At 40.5% G+C, this 27,061-nt stretch overlaps 1 protein-coding gene across 7 annotated transcripts in view; it reads left to right on the top strand.

Annotated features, from left to right (window-relative positions):
• The window catches only part of NPNT (nephronectin), an 80,773-nt gene that overhangs the window by 45,130 nt on the left and 8,582 nt on the right, over window positions 1-27,061 (top strand). For 4 of the 7 annotated variants that reach the window (XM_019962349.2, XM_070791106.1, XM_070791107.1 and 1 more), the window contains 8 exons: window positions 60-152; window positions 5,268-5,387; window positions 6,702-6,821; window positions 8,674-8,808; window positions 9,113-9,235; window positions 10,619-11,008; window positions 23,714-23,800; window positions 24,371-24,469. In XM_019962349.2, the coding sequence (XP_019817908.2) occupies window positions 60-152; window positions 5,268-5,387; window positions 6,702-6,821; window positions 8,674-8,808; window positions 9,113-9,235; window positions 10,619-11,008; window positions 23,714-23,800; window positions 24,371-24,469 (1,167 nt within the window). The remainder of the gene's footprint in view (window positions 1-59; window positions 153-5,267; window positions 5,388-6,701; window positions 6,822-8,673; window positions 8,809-9,112; window positions 9,236-10,618; window positions 11,009-23,713; window positions 23,801-24,370; window positions 24,470-27,061) is intronic. The other 3 variants (XM_070791108.1, XM_070791109.1, XM_070791112.1) reach the window with 1 other exon arrangement.

The raw sequence follows: 27,061 nt of genomic DNA, 5'->3' as shown, positions 1-27,061 counted from the left end.
TAGGGCTAAAATGACATCAGTTCAAAGTTGACTCTTATTACCTTCTTCCTGGTGTGAAGACGAGCACCTCTACCCAACTCCTCTTGACCAAGGCAGTGAACAGCCTCTTTTGCAACCCCCGGATCATCCAGCCACCAGTTTGCCTTCAAGGGGTGAGCGTGCGTCGTCTCAGGTGGCCTGACCCCCACCTGCACGGCTTCCTGCAGTGTTGTCACTTCTTGCCGGTGTCCTGAAGGCTCCCCCAGGAGCGCCCAGTCCTCCGTGTCCTGAGCATGTGAAGCAAGTGGCAGGAATTGTCAGCTGGTGCCGATTCTCTGCGCTCCTAAAAGCCTGGCGCCTCTGCTGTCCTTTCCCTGCCTCAAGTACCTGTGGCCTTTCTTCTTCTCTTCTGAGTTTCAAACTTTTTCTCAGAGAATCAGATAACAAAGTAGCTTCTGTTTTCTTACGTAGGCGAAGTCAGGAATTCCACAGCACCTGAGACTGGGGTTTTGATGACTTCTGCTGAATAGATTTTAGAAGTGTGCAAGTTCTCTTCCCCACCACCACATTTGGTGTATAGAGTTTTAGGTCACCTGGAAATCAAACCATATGTGAGCTTCCCTCTTTTGGTGAACCAGCTTGCCTGGTGGCTCAGATGGTAAAGCATCTGCCTGCAATGTGGGAGACCTGGGTTCAATCACTGGGTTGGGAAGATCCCCTGGAGAAGGAAATGGCAACCCACTCCAGTACTCTTGCCTAGAAAATTCCATGGACTGAGGAGCCTGGTAGGTTACAGTCCATGGGGTCGAAAAGAGTCGGACACAACCGAGCAACTTCACTTTCACTTTCTTGTGATATTAGAAAGTCTGAGTTCTGGTTCCAGCACAGGCCTTAAGAGGCTCTGTCATCGTGCTCAGTAGTGTCTGACTCTTTGCAATCCCATGGACTGTAGCCCTCCAGCCTCCTCTGTCCATGAAATTTCCCAGGCAAGAATATTGGAGGGGGCTGCCATCTCCTACTCCAGAGGATCTTCTTGACCCAGTGTTTGAACCCATGTCTCTTGCATCTCCTTTCTTGGCAGGCAGATTCTTTACCACTAGCACCACCTTGGAAGGCCCAAGTGGCTCTATAATTGTGAGCAAATCTTGGCATACCAATTAATAATAGGAGAGTAATTCCTGTTCTGGTCATCTGCAGGGCTGGCGTGAGAATAGAAACACCCAAAATATTAACGTCTTCATTAGGCTGGAAAGTTTTGTAGAAAAATTAAATGGCAGTATAACTTTACAGTATTTCTGAAAGACTTTTTTTCCTCACTCATAAATTTAGGAACTTAGAATGACTGAGTTAAATTCATTTAAATTATTATTGCCTGTGCTCATAGGGAACTTGATTTGGATCAAGAAATTCGGGCAATAGGATGAGTTTCAGAATCATTGAAAATTTAAGGGGTAAGAGTTATGACGGTTGACATACTGAGATCTGTTTGCCTGTGGCCTCCACTTGAGTCAGACAAAATGCAAAAGCTTATTAGACTTCTGAGGCATTGCATAGTTTAAGTCTCAAAGGAAGAAAAAAATGTCCAAATTACATTAAATGAATGAAAGGTGATATTCCTTAAAAATCCATGGCATTATTTCACTCAATGAATCTCTTCCAGATTTTCAAGTTAATTTTCATTGTCTGCATGCTAATAAAATTTCTGATTCTTTTTTCTTCCTGAAGTGTAATTATAATGCTATGCAGCTTGCATTTTTGTCCTGGACCAGCTCCTTCCCACTTCCCCTCCCCCCACCCCAATCCAAGCTCCTGAATTCACCCACTTGCTTAAATATACTCCTGACTGTAATAGACACTCCTTAAGGATTGTATATATAACAATATGAGTATTTGAATGTAAGTGGTTTAATTGTAAACTTCTGTCATTGATGTGATAAGATAGGTACATGATAAAGTCATTCATTTTTTTATAATAGATTTTCCTTATGAAGTATATTACATTACAAACTTCTAGAGAAAGACCAAAATTTAAGTAAATTTAAAACAAAGACACAAGTTTTCTTTCCTGCATTCTTTCGTCAACTTCTAAGAGTGATCTGAGAAAGTGCGATCAAGGGGAATTTACTTGTTCTTTATAATCTGCTCGTTATTGTAGGAGCCTTTCCTATAAATTGGAAGTGTCATTTTCGAATTTCTGACTTAATTTGATAGTAATAAAAATGTTACAAGGGCTATTACGCTAGAGATTTTGGGAGCAGGAAACATCAACTCAATTTTATAAGGTCAATAAGGAAATAAGGTATTAGTCCCTCAGTCGTATCCTACTCTTTGTGACCCTGTGGACTCTAGCCCGTCAGGCTCCTCTGTCCATGGAATTACCCGGGCAAGAATACTAGAAGGGGTAGCCATTTCCTTCTCCAGGGAATCTTCCCAACCCAGGGATTGAACCTGAGTCTCCTGCATTGCAGGCAGAAATAAAGTACAAGATAGTAATCATAGACTAGAAACTCTAAAGAATATTGAGGAAAAGGAAGTTCATCACAGGACACCAGATGCTTTTAATCTGTTGAAGCGCCCTGCCTTAGAGTTCTAATATTTGGTAAATACTGAAAATCATGGATAATTGTGGAATTCTATTTCATCATTTCTGCAGTGGTTTTATAAGGGTCAGTGGGAAGTTTTTAGGAGACTTGCGTATGGCAGATGGGGCAATGGTGGCAGTCACTCAGGACGTGGACAGTGGCCAGCTGTCGGGGGGTGTCACCCAGCCTGTCACCAGCTGTTAGAGTACAGCTTTCTCAAATTGCTTTCAGCCTATTTGGATGCTTATGTGTCAATTTAATAATAGTAAAATAGCCAACACGTGTCTCCATATTTGCCCCCCTAAATACTGCATGTTTATTTAATTTTCCATATCATTTCATAGGTGATTCTCAGGTTTGTTTGGGTCTTTTTTATTGGAATTATGATATCTTAGTGATTTTTCGTTTCCTTTCAGTTTTATGCTTCTTAACCCCTAAGTGTTTTTTTCTTATGGGAAGGGAAAGGTAAATTTGATTGAAGACCACCACCAACCCCAGTCTGAGTTGCAAAGACTCCCCTGGGCATCCTCAGGGCCACTTTATCCACCAAGACTGGAGCGGCCTCAGCTGGGCTTCAGCTTTAGTTCATGACCGTAGTGTCTGCAGACATTTCCATTGGCATAAATACGCCTTGTATACGAGCTGCCTGGTGCTATAAACATCTAACCAATCCCATCCGGAAACCACAGAAGTTTCTGATGCTTTTTAAGGGTTCTTAATTGACATGTTTTATATCCATCAGTATGCTTCCCTTGGGGTATAGAATTCAGTCTTACTCTATTCTTTGTTGTTCTATTCTAAACCACAAAGCCTTTCTCTTAATGTATTCAGATTTAAATACTATTTACTATAATATCAGTCAGTTCAGTCGCTCAGTCGTGTCCGGCTCTGCGACCCCATGAATCGCAGCACGCCAGGCCTCCCTGTCCATCACTAACTCCCAGAGTTCACTCAAACTCATGTCCATCAAGTCGGTGATGCCATCCAGCCGTCTCATCCTCTGTTGTCCCCTTCTCCTAATATCATTCAGGGATTTATCAAAGCCAGATGTGAATCTGCAGGGACACATTAAGCATTGTAATTAACTCTTAGAACATGAGAAATGACTGCTTGACTCTAATTTTTAATAAATACTGAAAAACAAGGTAGAAGAATATAAGAAGTGGGATGGATTTCTTTCTCTGTCTTTTCTCTTTGATTTAAAAATTTTACTCATTTTAACAGAGGGGGGAAAATCAAATTTTTGTTGATATTATAATTTGCAAAGCAGTTTCTTTGAGGAAATTTTTTGAAATAAAAAATTTTAATTATGATTCTGTTTTGAATATCCTTGACTGGGGAAGAGTGTATGAAGTTTAAAAATAAAGAAAGCATAGGAGATGATGAAGGTATCTGGTTTATTTATGTAACCTCCCCAGGCTTCACCCAGCTGGGGATCTGCTCACAGTTGTGTTAAGGTTAGAAAATAGACTAAATCGGCAAGTTGGTAAAACAGTTTTAAAATTTTTATATGAAGTAACTACTTGATGGTTTTAAAAAACAGTGTACTTGGTTTACATTAAGTATATAAAAATGTATACATTAAGTATATAAAAAAGTATAGACTTTTAATAAATGAGCAGGTCAGATTTAAATTTAGTTAGATTTGAAAACAACTTGTAACTAGATATATTTCCAATTTGATGACATGGATTAATAGATAATTAAATTAGGTTAATCAGGTGCCTTTGCTGGCAGTCCTGACAAAATAAACACGTCATATTTCTTTTTAATGAAATCTGTATTTTGGGCATTAGTGTTTCAGTGTATATTTGTCATGAGATTTATTTTCACTTGAGGCAATGTTCAACTTGGGTTGGAAAAGTCTCACGTGAAGTTCATTAGCTCCCTTCGTATTGATATTTAAACCAGTAAACCTAAAATACAGGATGATAGTCTATTATGTATTGTCCATTTGTATTTCTATATGCCCTTCCTAACTGCAGAATGAATGAAAATAATGTTGGAGGGTCTTTTTTTAAGTTTATTTTGTGACTCGAATGGTTTACTATAGTAGGAGACTGAAGCTTCTTTAATCTGAGATTAGTTTATAGACTATGAATAAGAGGAACCTCAACAGTGATCACTCTAATTCATTGAGCTTCTATCCTCTTAAAAAAAAATAGCCTTTCTTTGGGAAGGTCAAAGCAGTCTAATATTAAAAATCCGTATACTTTCTACAAACTAAGATAGGTTCACACAGTATCTTCTTTAAACAGAGACAAGAAGTTGAAGTAGGAAGATCACATGGACCAGAGTGAATCTAGCAGTATAACCCCAGATATTTTGAGGATGTTGAAGTCAGATAGATGGTGTGTACACTGCTCTTTCTAGGGATGATAAGCCATGTATGTGTCGGTGAGGAGAATCTCCCCACCTGTCCTCTGTAAAGAGAGATCACACATGTTAGATTAAGTCCCAGAAATTCACACAGCCTTCCATTGTTATAAGGCTTCTGGTCACCTTTGCTAGCAGACTCTTCACAGCTCTAGTGTAACCAGCATTAAAATGAAGACACCGTGAGCAAACGATCTCTTATGTTTATGGCTGGTTACGATAGCTTGATTGACTTTTTCCCTTTATTCTTCGGCATAGAGAAGCATTTGCAGTGGTTCGCAGTGGTGTCGAGGTTTTGTCATCTCTCTGCTTCCTCCCCGTTCTCTGCAGACCTAAACGAGTGTGGCCTGAAGCCGCGGCCCTGCAAGCACAGGTGCATGAACACTTTCGGCAGCTACAAGTGCTACTGTCTCAGTGGATACATGCTTCTGCCGGATGGGTCCTGCTCAAGTATGTCAAGAATCTTAACTGCTTTATAAGTGCTCTGGGCTTGACTGCACGCCATGCCCGGCAAGTGTGTGAGAGTGGCCTCCTAACCTCCTCCCAAGCAGGATGTGAGCGTGTGTTTGTATGTGTGCCTGAGGAATGGAAAACCAGAAGAGCTGCCCACTGTAGATGTCTAGCATTCTTTTACTGTGGGTGCCAATGTCAAATTAATTTGGAAATGGTCTTCTGATGTTATTCCTAGCACATTTTCCCTGTCTTCCATCTGGTTTAAGAACTGTTCCATGTAGAAAAAGAACTTTGGTGACCATTTGAGGACTGTTGTGCTCTCCATAAGGCTGGGCAGTAAACTGTTGGCTGGTAGGGAATCCACCCAGCCTGGCTATTGAGTATAAACCACCCACAAGTGGTTTATACTCAATAAACCACTCACTTCAGTTTTACATTTCTTTATAATAGTCTGAAGGCTAAGTTACAGCTTTTTTCTTGAAAAAAGCATAGTTCAAATGAAAAAAAAATGCTTATAATAACTTAAAAGTAGATTTCACATGTGTCTTTGTAAGAAAGAAATGGATGGTGTTTCCTACTGTCATTTGGATGTGTTTTATAAATGGACAATGGCCTAAAATTCTCTGCAGGCTGAATGTTGAATTGAGGTTGTGGTTATAGGATATCTAATAGTTAATGACTTGAATTTTATTTTTACTGAAATAGATCAGCTAGATCAGTTAATTATCAATAGGTATCAGCTATCTCTAATTGGATTGCATTTTATAAAATAAAAGGTTAGCTAATTTTATTATTTCATATTTAGCGTGGAACTTTTTGCAGTGCGGCGAGTTCATGCTTATGAACAAGTGGGAGGGATGCTAGACTCCTCTATCTTTGTACAGCTCACTGGGAAATGTGCTATACCTGGAGACATTTAAGGGATGGTTGAGGCAATTACTTGGATGTTTTAGCTAAGACCAACACTTAATATGAGTAATCAGGGAAAAATAACCTCCATTTTCTATTTGGCTTGGCCACTGGAAAAAGTTCCATATGATTTTTCCAAGTTTTACATTTGTCTTTTAGTTCTTCAGATGCATTAAGGATCTTCCCCAGATACTAACAGAACTGGTTCACTTCTTAATCATCTCTGAGGGAAGAGATCTCCTTCCTATTTTTGACTTTTTTTTTAGATTGTTGGAGAATTAAGCCCGTTTTGTCTTCATTGTTGGTTCCGTGTCACTGATTTCAGGATAAGTAGAAAACATAGCTGTTTTGGGGACCAGGCATGCTCCCCGTCTCTGAGGCAGACAGTCCCTGTCTTTCCAGGTGCCCTGACGTGCTCCATGGCAAACTGTCAGTATGGCTGTGATGTTGTCAAAGGTCAAATTCGGTGCAAGTGCCCCTCTCCTGGGCTCCAGCTGGCTCCTGACGGGAGGACCTGTGTGGGTGAGTTGTAAGTCCAAGCATCTCTGTCAGCAGCCTCTTGAGGGTAAGGAAGAAAATGAAATATGATGGAGGGAAAGGAAAAGGGCAGTTAAATAACATCAGGAAATTAGTTGCCCTTGAGAGGCTGTCACATGTCTCACAGGGGGACCCACTCTCTCTGTGAAGACCTTGTGAGGGGCAGGAGGAAGGTGCAGCCAGAGGAAACCGCATGTGCCAAGGCACTGACGTTGAGAGGGAGCGCAGTGTTCAGGGAACAAGAAAAGCTCAGTATTTCTAGGACATAAGGGCAGTGAGCGTTGAAGCTGAGCAGGTAGACAGGGCTAGACTGCATGTCCTGCACTTAAGGATTTGATTTTTTTCTCCTGTAAATTAGGAAGGCAGTAAAGATAAGAGTGTGGGCTTTGATTTCAAAGCTGGCTCTGCCATAGACTTGATATGTAACCTTAGGTAAGAGACTTCCTTTCTTTGAGCTTGAGTCTTCTCATTTTTAAAATGGGAGTAATGCCATATGGAACCCTTGTGAGGATTGAATGAGATCATGGATGCAAAGAGCTTAGCATCTAGTAAGCTAAGCTTGTAGTACCTTACATGGAGTAAGCACTGAGTGAATGGAGGTGTTTGGGGACTTGAGAGATATTTATTGAGTACTTTCTATATTCCAGACACTGTTAAGTGCTAGGATGTAGAGTAATGGACAAAGCAGACCAGATTTTAATCCTTACAAAACTGATATTTTAATGGGAGGGACAGAAAAGAAAGAAATATCCAGTGAAATTACAAACAATATCAACTGTTAATATGAGGTACTAACAGAGTGAAAAACAGAAAGGATCTGTTTTAGAAAATAATGGTCAAGATAGCCATAAAGTAAGACCTGGACTGCTGGCCATGTGAAGAATCAGCCAAGCAGGTGAACATGTTCTAGAGCACTGCAGTGAAAGAGAGGCTGACTTCTTTGAGGTTTGGAAAGAAAGAAGACCATACCCTTAAGTACACAGTATGAGGGGTGGTGGCTTAAGATACAGCCGGTGAGGGAGGTGAGGACTGTTTATTACAGGGTCACCAAAGACATGGTGAGGAACGAGGAATGAATTCAGAAAGCAAGTAGAAACAGTTGAGAGTTTTGAGCTTGGTAACAATCCCTTCTTAGGTCTCGAGAGTGAAAGTCGCTCAGTCATGTCTGATTCTTTGCGACCTCATGGACTGTAGCCTGCCAGGCTCCTCTGTCCATGGAATTCTTCAGGCAAGAATACTAGAGTGTGTAGACATTCCCTTCTGCAGGAGATCAAACCCAGGTCTCCCTCATTGCAGGCGGATTCTTTACCATCTGAGCTCCCAGGGAAGCCCTCTTATGTCTTAATAAAATCGTTTGTTGGCAATTGAGTGGGAATGCTTTGGAGGGGATAAGATTGGCAGAGGACAGGCCAGTTTGGAGGCTCCTATAATAGTCTATCCTGGGAGAGCTTGGACTATAGTCATGGCAGTAGGTGAAGAGCAGAGTAAATGAGTTCACAGAATTTTCCAGAGAAACAAACAGCTGGGATCAATGATGTAGAGATTAAGGGAAATGGGGTTGTCAAGGATGACTCATGTTTCTAGTTCAGGCTAGCAGGGGGATATAGGTGTAGTGCATCCTGTGATGTGGTGCAAGAGGAGGACAGCTTGGGTTGTAAGGATGAATTGAAATTTGGAGATACAGAATTTATGTTGCCTGCCAGGGCCACCAGCCGGATAACATTTATGATGAGCCACTACGTCAGGCAACCGTTTGCAGATAATTGTTTATTTTAAAATCTACTCCACCTGAACATGCTGTTGCTCTTCCTAAAATGCAATTGGCTTCTGTTTCTAGACATTGATGAATGTGCTACTGGAAGAGCCTCCTGCCCCAGACACAGGCAGTGTGTGAACACTTTTGGGAGTTACATCTGCAAATGTCATAAAGGCTTCGACCTCATGTACATAGGAGGCAAATACCAATGTCACGGTAATAAACCCCAGCCATTGCATTGTGTTGTGTTTTTCCTGTGGAGCGGAAAGATCTCTTAATTATGATGATGACTGGGATGTCAAGGGCACAGGAGGTTACTGGCAATTAAATTAAGCAGATGTGAAATTCAAACCTAGTAGTCATGGATGCAAATGTACTTTATTTCTTCCCTTTATCTGCGATTTTACGTGAACATTCACATTGCAAAAAAGAGGCCTTTTTTTTTTTGAAACTATGTATTTTTTGTGACTCATTATTTATCTCCCAAATAAACCTCTTCTTTTCCTACTTCCTGATGCAGATATAGATGAATGCTCCCTTGGGCAGTATCAGTGCAGCAGCTTTGCGCGATGTTACAACATACACGGGTCCTACAAGTGTAAATGTAAAGACGGATACCAGGGCGATGGACTGAATTGTGTGTGTGAGTCATGCTTCTCTCCCAGCTCTGAATTCCAGCAGGAAGTACAGGGTCACACAAAGGCCATTGCTAGAGAAGATAAGGAACAAGATTAAGTATCAAAGAAATATCGTTTTTCATAGCTAGTAAAACTAGTCTTTGATTTCCACAAATAAAAATCACTTGCTCAGGTGTTTTAAAAAATTAAAGACTCAATGATAGACTCTAATCTTAAAAGCATTGAGTTCCTTGACTGAACTCTCTCAACAGCTTCTCTTTAGCAGGTAAGGCATTTTAGAGCCCTTCCTGAGAATTTGATTTTGTTACAATCAGAAATAAATCTATGTTTGTCATTATCATTAGACTAAAATGCTGGGATAATCTGAATATTTTGTACATTTGTGTTCCTCTGGTTTATGCCTCCAATTCTGCTATTAAAAAAGCATTTCTTTATTTATTTTCTCTATGTTCAGAACTGTTTTGCTTTTTAAAACTTTATACATTCTATTTGTAGTATGGCTATGTTAGTAGATAAACATGGAAAAAAATACCCTCCAAGGTGAAAGTTTCACAAACCAAAGGCCACAATTTAGCATACATTTCATGCAGCAATAGATAAATTAAAAATTTCTGTAGTAAAATATTTACTGAAGATCATGGAGCATAAAATCAGGATTAAAGGATTTTTGAAGGGTCATGTGGTTATATGCCCAGTCTGGAGTAGATCATTCCAGAAAGATTAAATATTAATTCCTTTTGGTGAATACAATCAAGGACAAAGTTTCCACAGATGATCTTCATGATCTCTGGACATTTTTCTAAAAAGCAATTGTATAAATTAATAAAGGGGAAGGAAAGCCAAATATTAAACAATAAATAGAGCATTTAGTGAGAATGTGTTTGTGTGAATTGAATTTATATGAAGTGTGGAAAAGAAAAGTATTAGTCTTTAGACAATTCTAAACACGATTTTATATTGCTAATATACACGTACCATGGGGACATTTAACATTGACTCTAAATATACATTTCTCATACTTTAAAATTTTAGAATATCTCTGCATTAAAAAAAAATCTCATCGATTCTTGTTTCTTTCTACTTTACAAATACTTAAAACTGTGTTTTGATACATTTCACTTTAGAAACACAATATAATTCTTTGTACATCCACCAGATATGTTTATGCGATGTGTGTTTGAGTATATATATGTATATATTATATATACACACTAGTACTTGCTTTTTTCTTCTTAAACAGCATGACTTACATTAGGGGAATATTCTAAATGTAAAAAGTAAGCCTCATTGGCATGAGGTATTTTGATGTGTTTGTTTCTTACAAGTCGATATCTTTGTTTTTAAGGAGAGATGGTTATGCACTAATTAAAATATATTTACTCTTCTAGATATTCCAAGAGTAATGATTGAACCTTCAGGTCCTATTCATGTTCCAAAGGGAAATGGTACCATCTCAAAGGGCGATGGAGGACACGGTAATTGGATTCCTGATGTCAGAAGTACTAGGTGGCCTCTGAAGACACCATACATGCCTCCCGTCATGACCGACAGGCCCACTTCTAAGCCAACAGCTAGGCCTACACCAAAGCCAATACCAGAGCCTACACCCCCTCCACCCCCACCCACAGAACTCAGAACACCTCCACCAGCAACAGCCCCGGAAAGACCAACCACCAGACTGACAACCGTAGCACCAGTTGCCACCACGTCTCCAAGAGAGATCACAGTTGACAACAAGATACAGACGGATACTCAGAAACCTCGAGGAGATGTGTTCAGTAAGTCACAAATGCTGCCACATTTGGGGGGACTTTTCCTCCAGTTCTTTTGAGATGTAATTGACATTCAGCATTGTAGAAGTTTAAGGACGTACAGCATATAATGGTTTGACTTATACTGTGCTGTGCTGAGTCACTCAGTTGTGTCCCGTTCTTTGCGACTCCATGGACTGTAGCCCACCAGGTTCCTCTGTCTATGGGGATTCTCCAGGCAAGAATACTGGAGTGGCTTGTCATGCCCTCCTCCAGGGGGTCTTCCCAATCCAGAGATCAAACCCAGGTCTTTTGCCCATTTTTTAATTGAATTATTGGTGGTGGTTTTTTTTTTTTTTTTTTTGCTATAAAGTTATATGAGTTTCCTGCATATTTTAGATACTAACTCCTTGCCAGATATATGATTTGCAAATATTTTTCCTCATTCTGTAGGCTGTCTCTTCACTCTGTTGTTGCTTTCTTTTGCTGTGCAGCAGCTTTCTAGTTTGATGTCATCCTGCTTATTATTTTCTTGCTTGTGCTTTAGGTCCCATCAAAGGAAATCATTGCCAAGATCCGTGTTGAGGAACTTTCTTCCTGTTTTCTTCTAGGAGTTTTGTGGTTTCAGGTCTTTTGTTCAAGTCTTAAATTCATTTCAAGCTAATTTTTGTGAGTAGTATAAGGGTCTGGATTCATTCTTTTTTACCTGTTATTATCCAGTTTTCCCAGCACCATTTATAGAGAGACTGAATTTTCTCCTTTAAGTATTCTTGGGTCCCTTGTCAAATGTTATTTGACCTTATGTGCTTGGGTTTATTTTTGAGCTCCTGATTTTGTTCCATTGGTCTAAATGTCCGTTTTTATGCCAGTACCATACTGATTGATGACTGTATCTTTCTAGTATACCTTAAGGTCAGGAAGTGTGTGCCGACCACCTTGTTCTTCTTTCTCAGGATTGCTTTGGCTGTTTGTGGTCTTTTGTATTAGCCACAGGCCATCTCTTGAATAAGAACCAGTTATACATAGTATAAGTCATGTATCCCTATTGTGACATATTATAAAGAGCTATATAAAAGTCTGTCAATTGGGCAACTAAGAATGTGAGTGGAAAAGGAAAGAATAAGTAGATCATAGCTTCTATTCAGTATGAGAATTCTCCTAACCTATTCAGATTTAGTTGAAAACTTTCAGAGATGGGGAGCTTAACATAGCACATTCCATTTAACTTTTAATCTAAGTGTTCATTCATTCAACCAGTAAACATTTTAGAATGCCAGGCCCTGTATTAGGCACTGGCCTTACGAAGGTAAAACAGAAAAGCATACACGCTGATGGAAAAGACAGTTGCCCCAAAGATAACTGTAGTACTTAGTTAGTGGGAGAGAAGTGGAGGTAGGGAAGAGGGGTACCTAACTGGCCAGGGACAGTTTGGGGAATGGGGAGGCTTCTTGAGTGAAATGGGGCAAAGGGGATTAAAAAAAGGGAGGCGTGGTTCACGGGCACAGCAGAGGCGCAAGGGTAGGAAGCAGCAAAGCATATGCAATAAAGTCCCAGCAAACCGGCAGGCTGAGCCAAGGACTGAGAAGAAAAACTGGCCAACTACCCCTTGTCTTTACTGTAAACTGGTGGTTAGATCTATACGGGAACCAGGTTGGATTCAAGATTCCAGATTTTTAATGGGTGTCAATGGAGATAGAGGCTGTAGGTAAAGAAGTTTTGAAAGTGGGGAAGAGGTTGTCCCCTTATTACTAGAATAAAATTTGCTTTGTTCAACCTCTTTTTGAGCCTTTTAATGTGTTTTTTTTTTTAATAGTCTCTTTCTTCCCATTATTCCTCTCTATACCAACACACATGAATTTAAAAATAACATTGACGTTCACCCCTAGCATTTAGCAGGATAAAACTGGGGAGATGCAGGGCTCCAATGATGTTTGAGAGTACTCGTTTTAAGAGACTGTGATCTTAAAGACTTGCCCTCAGAAAGAATTACCTTGATCCCATGCCAAGACTGTTGGATGCGGCAGATAGCGTGGCTGCTTTGGGATACTCCTGCCAAAAATTAAATTCCACTCTCAGTTCATCTTCAGTCATAGCTGCTGGTTAAATTAGCATGGATGAGGATATTTTGGAAGCTTCTTAATTTGCTGTCTGGAGTCTATAGCATATATTCCAAGTAAGGGAGTGGTTCTAAGATTTTAATTCATAATATAAAGAAAAGTTCTATTTAACAACCTCTTCCACTAAACATATATATCTTTCAATGTAAAGAAAAATACAATCAAAGTAAGGGGCTATTTGGAGACTGCCCAACAGTGGCTGTAACTAACATCAACTGAAAATTCATGAAATGAGGAGAGCCAAAGCCTATTCTCAGACCAGTGGAGAGTAAGGATGGCTTAAGAAATTACGAACTTGGGTAAACTCCAGGAGATAGTGAGGGACAGGGAGGCCTGATGTGCTGCGGTCTATGAGGCTGCAGAGTCAGACACAACTTAGTGATTGAACAACAACAACAGCAAGAAATAATTATGCCAGAAATGAAGAAAGTATCCAATGAATAAATGGTGTTGAACTGAAATAGTGTTAAGGTTCCTCTGCCAGGTATGTTATAGTGCAGATTCATGGGCAGGTATCTAATCAGCAAGTGTTTTCCCCTGCGGCGGGTCATACAATGCCTGGGACGGAGTAGGCGCTCAGAAATATTTGTTGAATGAAGTGAAATGGATTTTTATATTGGATTCAGCTATTTCTCAACTATTCAATAGACTATTGATTCTTACAGGCTATCCCCAAATAATCTAATTTATTTCAGACTTATGATCTTTCTCTTAGGCTGATGAAGCTTAATGTAGCTATTAAAATAAAACATTCTCTGGAAAACTAAATCTAACATACTTCTAAATTTTTAAGCATGATTCTGAGAAACAGTCAAAAGACATTGGAAAAGAATATAAGACAGAGGCATATGAAAATGAGAAGTTTTTAGCTACTGTTGAGGATAGAATACATTGAATCAGAAGATATGGTTTTGATTCTCACCTCTATTACATGTGAGTTCAGTGACTTTGGACTGATTACTGTGTTTTCTACCTGCATGTTTTCATCTGTTAAATGGCAGTGGTATTTAACATTCTCATAGAGTGCTTCAGGGATCAAACATAATACAAGTAAAAATGTTTGCGAATTTTTAAATACTGTGAAATGTAAAAGATTGTTGTATTTTATAGGAATGGCTGTGATGGGGAGCATTTAAATAATATGTGATTAAGACAATAACTTTTATATATGATATGGAATATTAAGCATATGTTTTTTAAATAATTTCAACGTGAGGAACCCTAGGTTTTTCAGATTGTGTGAACAGAGTTATAATCAGATATATTTGCAGGACTAGCCCTAGCTTGTTTTAAGCAACACTGAAGTTACCTGATGGGCTTCCCTAGTGGTTCAGATGGTAAAAGAATCTGCTTGCAATGCAGGAGACCTGAGTTCAATCCCTGGGTTGGGAAGATCCCCTGGAGAAGGAAATGGCAACCCACTCCAGTATTCTTGCCTGGAGAATCCCATGGACAGAGGGGCCTGGTGAGCTATAGTCTGTGGGGTTGCAAAGAGTTGGACATGACTGAGGGACTAACACTTTTGCTTTCAAAGTTACCTGATACAGCATTAAATTCTTGTTCCTCCACTAATGGGACAGACCAATGCTTTTCAAAGTGTTTCATAGAACATTAGTTTTCTGGGATATTAGGCAAGTGTATACCTAAAAAAGTTCTGAAGTCGAATAAATTTGAGAGATCCTATGCTTAGTCAGGGCTTCCCAGGTGACACAGTGGTGAAGAATCTGCCTGCCAACGCAGGAGACACAAGAGATTCAGGTTTGATCCCTGGGTTGGGAAGATCCCCTGGAGGGGAGGGCATGACAACCCACTCCAGTATTCTTGCCTGGGAAAGCCCACGGACAGAGGAGCCTGGTGGGCTACAGTCCATGGGGTCACAAAGAGTCAGACATGACTGAGCAACTGAGTAAGCCTGCAGGTTTAGTCAACTTAAATAGGTTTGTTAAGTATAGGACTTTTCAATATGCTAGCGGTCATTATGAATCTCTTGAAGAGGCATATAAGGTGCATCAATTCCCAAATGGATTTAACCATGGGATTATTTAACTGTTGGGCTCAGAGTTCATTATAGCCCACTTCAGACCAGGCTGGGCTGAACTAAGACTTCTAGAGACCACAAACCCAATAGCCTTATCCCATTAGCTGTCATTTATGTGGTTTCTGAAACTACTGGGTTGATCTTGGACTCAAAGAGCCTGGTGGGGATGTAGTAAGGGGGTGTAGGGAGGACAGAAAATTACCGGGCAGACTTAGAGCAAGAAAGGCAGATTTAACTGGTGGGCTGCCTGCCTGGATATCAGAGGTATGCTGCAGGGGATTGCTAAAAGGTTGAAGACCAAGTGAACACCAAAGACAAAAATCTGGTATCAGAGCAAGTAGGAGGGATCCCAAAGCAGAGAAAAAAGGAAAAACGCTATATAGAACCCAAAGTAAAGGATGTTAGGGAAAAATGCAATTCCAGTCTAGCAATACAGTGAAATATTATGCATTGATTTCTTTTTCTAAAAAATGTTCACTGACTTGGAAAAGTACTTAATTTATAAAAATGTTAAGTGAAAGAGAATATACAGAACTGGATATACCATTTGATCCCAATTAGGTATAAAATACACATCTTCCTATGTCTGTATGAATACAAAAGTCTGGAAGAAAAAAGACCAAAATAGTAACCATGGATCTATCCAGTTGTTGATGTTTGGGGTGATTTTCACTGTCTTTTTGTTATCCTCATGCAGTGATTTTTAATCTTCCCATTCCCCGTAGTAAATTACTGGTCACAGTAATTTATTACAACAGTCATTCCTTAGGAGAGGGTGGTTGTTGTTCAGTCCCTAAGTCATGTGCAACTCTTTGCAACCGACCCCAAGCATGCCAGGCTTCTCTGTCCTTCATTGTCTTCTGTAGAATCCCACCCTCCTAGCAAGAGAGTTTTGTGTTTTGAAAAAGTACCCCAGGGAATGTTGATGGTGAATCATGTTAACTTTATTAGAACTTTCTGGTTTTTAAAAACACAAAGTTTTGTTAACTTCTATTTTTAACCTTTCAAAATTTGTTTATAATTGAGCGTGTCAGATTTGTCCAGTTTTAGCTAGAAAGCTCTGCAAGGAATATAATAGCACTGGGATCAGGAAGTAGATTTTTCTCAGAGTGTTATCAGAAGCCCAGTTGAACCAGAGTAATTTAGGGTACTTATTTAAGATGTAGAGTCCTAATCCACACATTAACTAGTTTGGACTTTCTGGGGAGGCATGTCTCAGTTTTCAGTGTGTGTATAAATCAGACAGAGACTATGTTAAAAATGTCCAACTCTTAGAATTCCATGGACTGTAGCCACCAGGCTCCTCTGTCCATGGGATTCTCCAGGCAAGAATACTGGAGGAGGTTGCCATTTGCTTCTCCAGAGGATCTTCTTGACCCAGGAATCAAACCTGGGTCTCCTGCATTGTAGGCAAGTTCTTTACTGAAGAGTAGGGTTCCCTAAAACACAGTGACAACTCAGTACAGCAAAACCATGCCATGAATGGAGACAAAGCCAGCTGTGGGTTGTTCCACCTGCAGTGCAGGAGATGCAGGAGATTCGGGTTTTATCCCTGGGTCTGGAACAGCTCCTGGAGAAGGGCATGGCAACCTACTCCAGTCTACTTGCCTGGAGAATTCCATGGATAGAGGAGCCTCATGGGCTACAGTCCATGGAGTCACAAAGATTTGGACATGACTGGGCAATGGAGCGTGCACACATGGTTGTTTAAAATTTAACACTTGTGCCTAAAACATAGTGTATAGCATCTGGGCCATATCAAGAAGGAAAGTGTTGCAGAATAAAGATTATGGAATATAATGTAATATGTATCAGGGGCTTTTAAGAGTGGCCATATCAGAAAAACAGACTCATTGTTGCTGTAATACTCTAGATCATGACTGTGTGCTGAAATTCCAATTGAGCACCATCAGTAAGACAGAGTTGTTTGCACTTTAATGATTGCTGCTTGGCTGCCTCCTGTCCACAAGTTCTTTCTCTTTTCCCTTTTACGGATTTTGCAGTCTGTGGCTGGTGTGATCACATTGTTCCATAGTCATGGAAATATGATCTCTTTTCTGATTCTGTGTGGTGATGAGTAAAAAGATTGTTTCTGCTGAGGGGTGAAAAGGTCTTCAAACTAGTTTGCTTTCTAGTAGACCGTAAGGCCTAGAGAGACCCTGGAGAAGATGCCTGGCATCTTCCTGAAGATGAAATTTCAACAAATGTTTTGAAGGACTGCTTGAAGGTCAGGTTCGAGTGCTGTGAATTCTGAAAGTTTTCAAGGCATTTTATTTATATTTTAATTGGATCCTGTGATGGCTGTTTAAAAAAAAAATAGCTCTCTCCGGAAGGTATAAATTGAGTTCTTGGTGAACATGAGCAAAGTCAGAGATCAGATTTTTTTGTTGAGTTGCTGTGCACATTTAGAGTTGTAATGAAAAATACTATGCTCATAGCCACTCTGTGACTTGCAGCATGTTATCAAATCTTCCTGTGCCTTTGTTTCCTTATCTGTAGGTGGGGGTAATAACAGTATCTGCTTCATTGGGCTGTTGTGAAAATCAGGTGAGAGAGTGCTTGTAAAACTCTTACCATAGTGTTTGGCATACAATAAGAACTCAATACCCAAAAGCTGTACTACTTCTATTGATAATGTTGAATTCATTTACATGGTGAAGAAAACATGTCCCACTTAACTCATAAAAACACAGCCTTATTTTGTCTTCTAGTTTTGAGTTTATATTTTTCTGATGCTTTTTATCATGTTTCATTACTTATGACCAAGTAATTGGAATATCCTGTTTTATTTTTTTAGGTATTTATGGTACCTAATTGAACAGTGGTAATGTTAAAACAGAGACAGTATCACCTCAACTTCTTTACTGAGCAAATAGTGACGACAGCCTTTTCAGAGATGAATCTATGTAGATGGGAAACTTACATGATGGGTCTTCTAAATACCAGAAATAAAAGCTTTCCCTTTTCCTTTGAAGTGATTCATTAGCCCCAAGGGCATGAGGCCTGTCCCTCACAGTGGTGGGCTTCTGTGTCACCCAGGGTATTGGTGCTGTGCTCATCCAGGCAGCAATAGTCAGAGAGTCGGCTATGGTACCACCTGTGCTCTGTTCTAGGGCTCAGACTCAGGCCTCACCTTCTAACTTCCTTTGGCTTATAGGAAAGCAAAGGGACAAAATGTTTCTGGTGGTAAAACCTAGGAATCTTCAGAGATTACAGAGTGGGGATGAAAGGCAAGGAGTCTGAGATGCTGTCTTTTGCCTCCCACCACTCCTCTCTTCCTTGTTCTTTGCCTCCACATTCCTTGTCCAGTGATCTGTGATCTAGAAAAGATGAGTCATCACTCTTAGGTCATACTTAGAGAAAAGCCATCTCTTAGACATTCTCTTCTCCTGGTGTGGCTCTAGGCAAGTGCTTCAAGTCATCCTGCAACCTTACTAGAAGAGAAAGAGAAGTTACAAAAATGGGGCTGATTATTGTTAGCTGTGTCTATGTTCCTACCTTTCACTAGAGATTTAATTTTTTCCAGTTCTACTCTTTACTCTCAGCCCAAAGGTGTCTTTTGAACTTTGGGGATTTTTCCCACAGTGAAAGCTTTGGCACACTGGGGCTTATTTCTGTGGAGCTCAGCAACCTTTTGCATTTTGTTAGTGATCGGTAGATGACTGAGAATTTTCTCTAAGGTAGTTAAGGAAATTTCAGATCTCTTTTCTAATCTTTTTATTTGCTTCCCTCTGGTGATTTAAAGCTGTACTGTGTATGTTCTTCATCTGGAGAAGGAAGAAAAGGGCAGGGGAGAGAGGGAAGTGGGGCAGGGGGAGAGGAGGGGAGGGGAGAAAGGAGGAGGGGAGCAGAGAGAGGTGAGAGATAGCCTCTTAAAACCCTTGTCATTCATGCCCACTTCTGCCACAAGAAAGAGCCTTCAGAATATTAGGGAAGTTACGTATGTACCATTTTCTCCAGATGAACTAAACCGCTAAGTATAGAAAGAATTTAAGACAGTGTTATCTTTAATCTTCTAGTCCTGCAACAAATGCCAAAACTGGCCTGGGTAATGTCATGGGAGCCACCCTGGAACAGAAACAGAATTTGTAAACCTACCTTTAATAAATTGTGCTTACATTCTGCTATAGTAGTTACTCTTTGAAAGAAGTCTGGTAGTAGGTGTGCGGGATAATATTTACATTTCCTTCACTGGGCTTACCTTTTTTTCAATTGGAGTTGACTTGCTTTACAGTGTTGCATTAGTTTCTGCTACAGCACAGTGAATCAGTTATCTGTGTACATGAATCTCTTTCCTGGGTTTCTTTCCCGTTTAGGTAACCACGGGAAATTGAGCAGAGTTCCCTGTGCTGTGTAGCGGGTTCTCAGTAGTTATCTATTTTATACATAGGCTTTAGGGGCTTCCCTGGTGGCTCAGTTGGTAAAGCGTCTGCCTGCAATGCGGGAGACCCAGGTTCAGTCCCTGGGTTGGGAAGATCCCCTGGAGGAGGAAGTGGCAATCCACTCCAGTATTCTTGCCTGGAGAATTCCAAGGACAGAGGAGCCGGATGGGTCGCAAAGAGTGAGACACGACTAGGCAACTAACACTTATACAAAGTAGAGTATATATGTCACTGTGCTTACTTTTAATGTTTTTTGGTAAAAATACTCAGTTGACTCTTGGGGAAACCTCATTTATGAAAACAGGTTATATATTAATATCATTATCCCTGAGGAAAATATACTTAATAGAACATCCCAGGGCAGAGTTCCTTTTAAGAGGTTTTTTGCTTGTCTGTGTGGCCAGTTCTTCTCCCAGGCTTCAGGGCTCCTGTGTCCCCCAGCCATCGGGAACATCCTGGGCCCCTGAGCCCCATCCAACCACATTTTATCCGTCTGTCTGCTTGCTTCAGTACCTGTTCCTTCTCTTTATTTTAGTTCATAAGATTATAAGAAGTAGGTTTCGGTGGATGAAACATTGGCTAATGGAAGAGAAGGTTTTAGGAAATTATCTAAAGAGTATATGAAAACATTCTTTGGTTGGTGTTAATTGTGGTCCTAACTGCCCTTTGGCAGCCAATCCCCCCTGTTCATCCTCTACGCTCCAGCCAGAATGCTGTACCTGATCTTGGCGCTCCTCTGTTACAGTCTTAGAGACTTCAGTTTCAACCAGAATGAAGTCCACAGTCTTCACAGTGCTGTAAAAGGCCCTGCAGAATCTGCCTGCACCTCTAGCTTTATTTGGAGCCCTCCCTACTTCCCCTCTCCACCACCGCCTCCAGCACCCTCGTGAGCTCTGCCCCTGGAATGATGTTCACATTCATACCTGATCAGTCTCTAGGGCGCCAGCTCACAGTAACTCATCCTGCAGGTCATAGTGTAAGCAGCTCCTCTCAGAGATGTTCATGCATCTGTCTTCTGGTCAGCCCCCTGTTCCCCGGGGAGTCTTTAACCCATTCTGTCATTTTGTGTGTGTGATAATGATCCAGTTTCACTTTTTTTTTTTTTGCATGTGGCCATCCAGTTTTCCCAACATTTTTTATTGAGGAAACTGTTCTTTCCACACTGTAGACTCTTGGTTCCTTGGTCATATATTAATTGACCATGTAAGTGTGAAGCATGGGAGTGTATATCTCATCACTTTTTTCTAGTCTGTTTTTTTCTTTGTTCATTTGTTTTTCTTGTACATAGTGGAAATCATTTCATTTAAAGTTTTATATAAACTGTAAAATATACCAGGGGGTAGGTAGTGAACCTTCTCTTGACACTTCAGTGGGACACTTCAGTCCATACTGGTGTGTGTAAGGAAGGAGGACTCGTTGAATAATTTAGCAGAGCCACAGACTGCAGCACACACAATTGTAAGAACTAATAGCTGCTGAGCATCTTAGGTCTAAATTCCTTGGAATACTTCCCGGTGAACTGCAATGAAGGTGGGCATGACCATCCACTGCTAAATTAAATGGTTCTTGGAAACGAAGTGCCTAAAATACTAATGAACCATCTGGCACTTGACAAGTTGTTAGATGACTAATTCTCTGAGTGGCTGTTTTCCAAACGTGTGGTCTCATCCCTTACTTTTAACCTCCATCCCTCCCACTTTCTTCATTTCTGAGCATCCTCCAGACACTGTGAATACCTTTCTCTCATATTTCCAAGCACCTTCTTTGTACTCACTGCCTTAAATACTCGCTCTTCCCCGTCTCCAGCACTTGGCTTTTAGCTTGGAAGGTTCCATCTTCTTTCCGTCTCAGACTGATCAGTGGTTGCTCAGAGAGGACCTCCTTGGTAAAACAGGCCCTTGTGCCAGGAAACCTTTGTCCTGTCCTCCCCTCTGCACCAAGACTCTCCTTACCATTTGACGTCCTTCATTTAGAGAAATGGGGGCTGATAAACCTTCATCAGTTCAGTTCAATTCAGTTGCTCGGTCATGTCTGACTCTTTGCAACCCCATGAATCACAGCACACCAGGCCTCCCTGTCCATCACCAACTCCCGGAGTTCACTCAGACTCACGTCCATCGAGTCAGTGATGCCATCCAGCCATCTCATCCTCTGTCATCCCCTCCTCCTCCTGCCCCCAATCCCTCCCAGCATAATGCCCTTAAAATATGGTAGTGTCAAATTTGAGCTATTCCAGTCCAGAGATGATTTGTATATTCTATAACAAGAGAAGGGAACAAAAAAGTAATTGTTCTATGGATTTGGTTTTTTTAAAAAAACTCTATGTCATGAGAAATGAAACATGTGTGCCTACAACCCTGTAATATTTCTAGTCATAAGAGGCGGACTGCCTCTCAGAACTCCAGATGAGGAAAGGAAAGCTGAAATTGGACGACTTTGCTGTCAGTCATTTGGGTGTAAAAGTGGCCTCCCCAAGGGCGCTTGTGATCAGTTTGTCCCGAGATCTTGTCCATTAACTATCCTCTCTTCTTCCACCCATCTGATGCTGTATTTCAGATGGGTATATATGAGTGGGGGGCAGGGGGTGGAGATGAGGAAGGGGCTTCAGTGTTTAGATTTCCACAAAAAAAAAAATAGAAAAGAAAAACTTCAAAAGTAGTAAGCTAAAAAAATCAGGGCAAGTATTATGGGTTTGTTACTTAATTTTAAAAATTATTGCTAAAAATCATTGGAACATTATTGAAAAAGAACTTTTTTGACTGATGTCTGTTCCTTGGTGTTCTACATCTTTCCTCCCTGCCTTATAAAAATAGAGCTAATTAATTTAAGTTCTGGCAAAGAAAAGGGAGGATTCCCTGGTCTTGGGCCAAGAATCCCCTCCACTACCACCAGCATTCTCTCACACTCTCCACTCCCAGCCCAGCTACTCTCCCTGACATCATCTGGCGCTTTTCCATGCTAGTTTTCATTAGAATTTGGAGTTGTAGTGTCCTAAATTCTACATTTAAAATTTGCCTCTCCCATTAGAATGCAGGCTCCGAGGGGGCCGGGTCCTTCTTGCTCTTGTGCAGTCTGTTTCCTCGGGACCTCCCCCAGGGCTTGACATATGTGTGGCAGTTAGATGTACATTGAAGAAGTAAATAAATGGATATGAATCCATTTTTAAAGTGTACATGGGCTTCTGACAAGGTCGTCCCATTCACTCAATAAACACTTACTGAATGCCTGTCACTTGGTTCAACCCTGGAAATGCCACATGAATAAGACGTGATTGATGCCCTCCAGGACTTCAGAAGCCAGCAGAGGGAGAGACGCACATGTGTGTAAATGACTGCAGTTCTTTAGGAAAGGGTGGAATGGCAGCATGTAAATATGAGCTTTCCGAGTACAGTGGGGAAGAGTTGAATTCACTCAGAACATTAGAGTTTTCACCCAGCCAGTGGTATTTATGCTGAGCTTTGAACAGAGATCTTGCCTGGAGAATCCCATGGACAGAGGAGCCAGGCAGGCTACAGTCCATGGGATCGCAAAGAGTCAGACATGCCTGAGCGACTAAAAAAAACATTTTTTTTTTTTTGTAACAGAGAGGGGAGGTTAGATTGGTTAATTAGCAGGAAGAAGAGCATCCCGGGCTGGGCAGGGGGTCAGAGAGGTGAACAGGACAGCATGTTCGGGCAGTACTGTGTGTTTTAGGGGGTGGATTGTGAACTCTGTGCTAAGGGGTTTGGATTTGATCTAAAAGGAGCCCGGGATCCTGCTTAAGCCCTGAAGCCTATCGCAGATGCGGAGTACACTGGAGACGAGTTCATGCTTTGGTTAGAAAGTTAAACCGTTCGCTGCAATTACAGGCATCCCCCCCGCCCATTAAAACAGCCCATAATGTATCTTTCATAGACAAATTTTAGAATTTCATAGAGATATTTTGCTAGAAATTGGTAGCTGTTTTAAAATGTATTTTCCAGATACTTTTTAATGTATGTTGAATTTTAGAAGCTTTTGAAACCCATTTATTAAAATTGTACCCAGAAAAATGTTATCTCTCCAGAACAAACTTCATGAATCCTCATATGAACTGTGATGAAATATTTTGGAGTTTCCAGATGAGTGTAATACCTATGTCTTTCCCCCATTGTTAAAGGTAATGCCTGTTTGTCAATGCCTCATTAAAACTGAACAAAATGCATCTCTCTTGCAGTTCCACGGCAGCCTTCAAATGACTTGTTTGAAATATTTGAAATTGAAAGAGGAGTCAGTGCAGATGATGAAGCAAAGGATGATCCAGGTAGATCCCTATATTCTTAGTACTGTTATAATGACACTATTCCCCTCTATTTCATTAGAATAACATTTTTTAATTGGAGGATAATTGCTTTACAATGTTGTGTTAGTTTCTGCTTTACATCAACATGAATCAGCTTTAAGTAAAACAGCTTTTAAATTGTAGATTGTTTGGTCACATCTGAGAAAATGGTACTTTTTTCTTCTTTTTTTACCACTTGGTTTCCCCTGTAGTTAGATCAGTTGAGCAAAACAGTGAATCGTCATTATCTTCTTTTAAAAAATATTTAAGCAGCATTAAGCTGAGGAGGAAGTCATATTTTATACGTGATGATGTAACAAGGTCATAATTTGGCAGCAATGGTGTGTTCTATTTTTACAGCTGAGCACTGATGCACCATTGTGCTGAGAAAGGATTCATGTGATTTCCTTTTGATCTCATGGACAGACCTTCTGGTGGGATATTTAAATGTGGACAGGAGAGAACACTTGAACAGATACTCCTAGTTCTCAAGACTTTGTTGTTAGCCCTTGGGTTTGTGGTCTACTCATCTTTCTGGTAATTTCCTTGCAGGTGTTCTGATACACAGTTGTAATTTTGACCATGGGCTTTGTGGATGGATCCGGGAAAAAGACAGTGACGTGCACTGGGAACCAGTGAGGGATCCAGCAGGTAAAACCATTCGTCTAACTCTAGTACACATTTCAGCTGGGTCCTATCTGAGGACCCAGTTCCGCTACCCAAGGATGCTGCGACACAGCTCTCTGTTTACTCAGTAGAAAAGAACGTGTGTCCAGCATTCATCTTCCATTTTTTTAGGTGAACTGAATTTGTTAGCTAGCAATTAGAATTATAAGTAGACAAGCAATTTATTAAAAGGCCAGCTAATTTCTCTCAAAACAGCTTGGTGTAAATATAAAACATGTAGACTCATTCTAACATATAAAGTTATGTGTAGTGCCCCCTGCCCAAGGATAAAAATAATATGGTACAGCAGCCATCATATGGTCCCTGGTTGTTTTCTTGATTATGTCTTTCTTTAAGAAATAGTAGAAGGAAACAGTGGAAATTTCTGTGAAGTTGTGGATCTCTCACAATCTAATTTTCAGTCTAATTTGGATGTTGGACAAATTCGTTATAAATTACCACCACTTTTTCTACAAGTGAATGTTATTGGAAAGGTAGATGTAAATATAGACACTCGGAAAATTAAGACTTTTAAATTACACATGTCCTACAAATCTAAAGTTTCAGAAATTACAACATGTTTTGTCATCTTGCTTCAGGAAACAAAGCTACATATTATTGTTGGTTTTCCCCTCCTCCCTTTAGTAGTTAATCTTTTATGGGTGAGTCAAACTTAATGGAAGGGTGAGAAGTTTGGGTTCTTTTTTTTCCTTTTTACACTCCCGATTCTAGACTAGGGAATGAAAGATGAAAATCATGAAAAAAAGAATAAAAAAAAGTTACTTGCTTTAAAAGCCTAGTTCCTCAATACTATCCCAGCTATAGAGATAGAGCACAGAACATGTAAAGGTTAGCTTGAGGATATGCTCTATTAAAATCAGCTCTTCTTAGTGGTCAGTATGCACCAAATCAGCCGGAGACCTTGTTAAAATGTAGGTTTTCATGCATTTCTCATACTTCCTGGGGATACTTTTCAAGTTCATCCCTCATGTACATTTTGAGTAGCAAGTTATTAAAGATTGGGGGCCAAAATATATTCATTAGATCCCCTAAGACTGAAATGTTAGAGATATTTAAAAAATGAAATTTGAGGTAAGCTTTTAAAAAATTCCCTGGTGGTTCAGATGGTAAAGAATCTGCCTGCAATGTTAGACACCTGGATTCAGTCCCTGGATTGGGAAGATTGCCTGGAGAGGGGAATGGCAACCCACTTCAGTATTCCTGCCTGGGGAATTCCATGGACAGAGGCGCCTAGCAGGCTATAATTCATGGGGTCACAAAGAGTCAGACATGACTGAACGACTAACTGTTTCTCTTAAAAAATAAGTATGCAATAAATTCAGAGGGATTTTTAGATTTAACTATAAAATAATTTTTAATCTCACATACACACATACCAGTACATTCTCTCTCATTCTCACTTAAGGTTAGCTCTGAGACAGATGACATTATTATTAATGTCATAGATAACTGTGAATAAGGGAGAAATCAACATTTATTTGATATGTACTATAGTCCTGACTCATTCATCATCTCAGTTTTATTTAATCCTCTTATCTACCCTGTGGAAGTAATGTTTTTATTTCACAAAGGCCCAGGGGTTACATCAGTTTCCTAAGGCTACAGAGCTACAGAACAGACTTCCCATCCAGGCCTCTCTATCCTGCCTATGCAGCCACCTCAGCAGTTCAGTGCCCACAACCCTTGCAGCATTACTGAGGTTGGCCCCATCCAGCCTGGACTCCCTGTCCTGGGATTGTGTACATGATCTGATTAGCAAGTCTCAGGCCTGGAGATTTGAGTGACCACTGACCCGGAGTAGTGTGCTATAGAAGGAAGGATCTTTAGCAACCTGATGTGAAAAATGGTGAATAATGCTCATAAGCATAATGAATAACTGTTCTAAGTAAGGTACACTGGGGAGAGTAATTCACACTCAACTCAGAATTCATTGCACTTGTCTGTAAACAGCCCATGTGAAATGTTTGACTTTTTAGAATTTAAATACTGTCTTTTAGAACCAATTTAGTACTTTTCAATAGTTTTTATTATTCATCACATATGTAAATATTTAAATTTGCTGTGACCAACCCCCCCCTCCCCGCCCCCCCCCCGACCCCTGCACCCCCACCAAATCCACTTGCCCTCCAAGAGGAAAATGAAAAGAGGATTGGCAGTTAGAATGGTAGACAGAAAAAGGTCTGAAACGGTCCTTTGGCTGTGATAATACAGAACAAGTGGAAAGGAATGGTGGCTGCCTGGGTAATTAGACAGCTCCTGCTCATTGGCTCTGGCCCCCTTTCTGGGGTTGCTCCAGGTTTCTGCCAACAGCTTGGATGAACTGGATGTTGAAGGCGTACTAACCAATCTGTGGATAACTTAAAGCCATGGGAGAAAGCAACTGTGTGTGCTGACACAAACACCCTCCAAAGATTAGACCAGTGGGCCACACTTAAGAGGCGGCATCTCCTGGGGATGAATACATAGTGTAGCTCTTGAACCACCCACACAACTGTGGGAGTGCAAGGATGTGACTTAGCAGTAAGTGTGAAAGACTTAGAGTTTTTATGGATAAAA

This window comes from Bos indicus, chromosome 6 (assembly GCF_029378745.1).
Source record: "Bos indicus isolate NIAB-ARS_2022 breed Sahiwal x Tharparkar chromosome 6, NIAB-ARS_B.indTharparkar_mat_pri_1.0, whole genome shotgun sequence".
In the NCBI taxonomy this organism is placed as follows: domain Eukaryota; kingdom Metazoa; phylum Chordata; class Mammalia; order Artiodactyla; family Bovidae; genus Bos; species Bos indicus.
The sequence above is the reverse complement of the archived record's forward strand: the minus strand, read 5'-3'. Positions and strand labels throughout refer to the sequence as shown.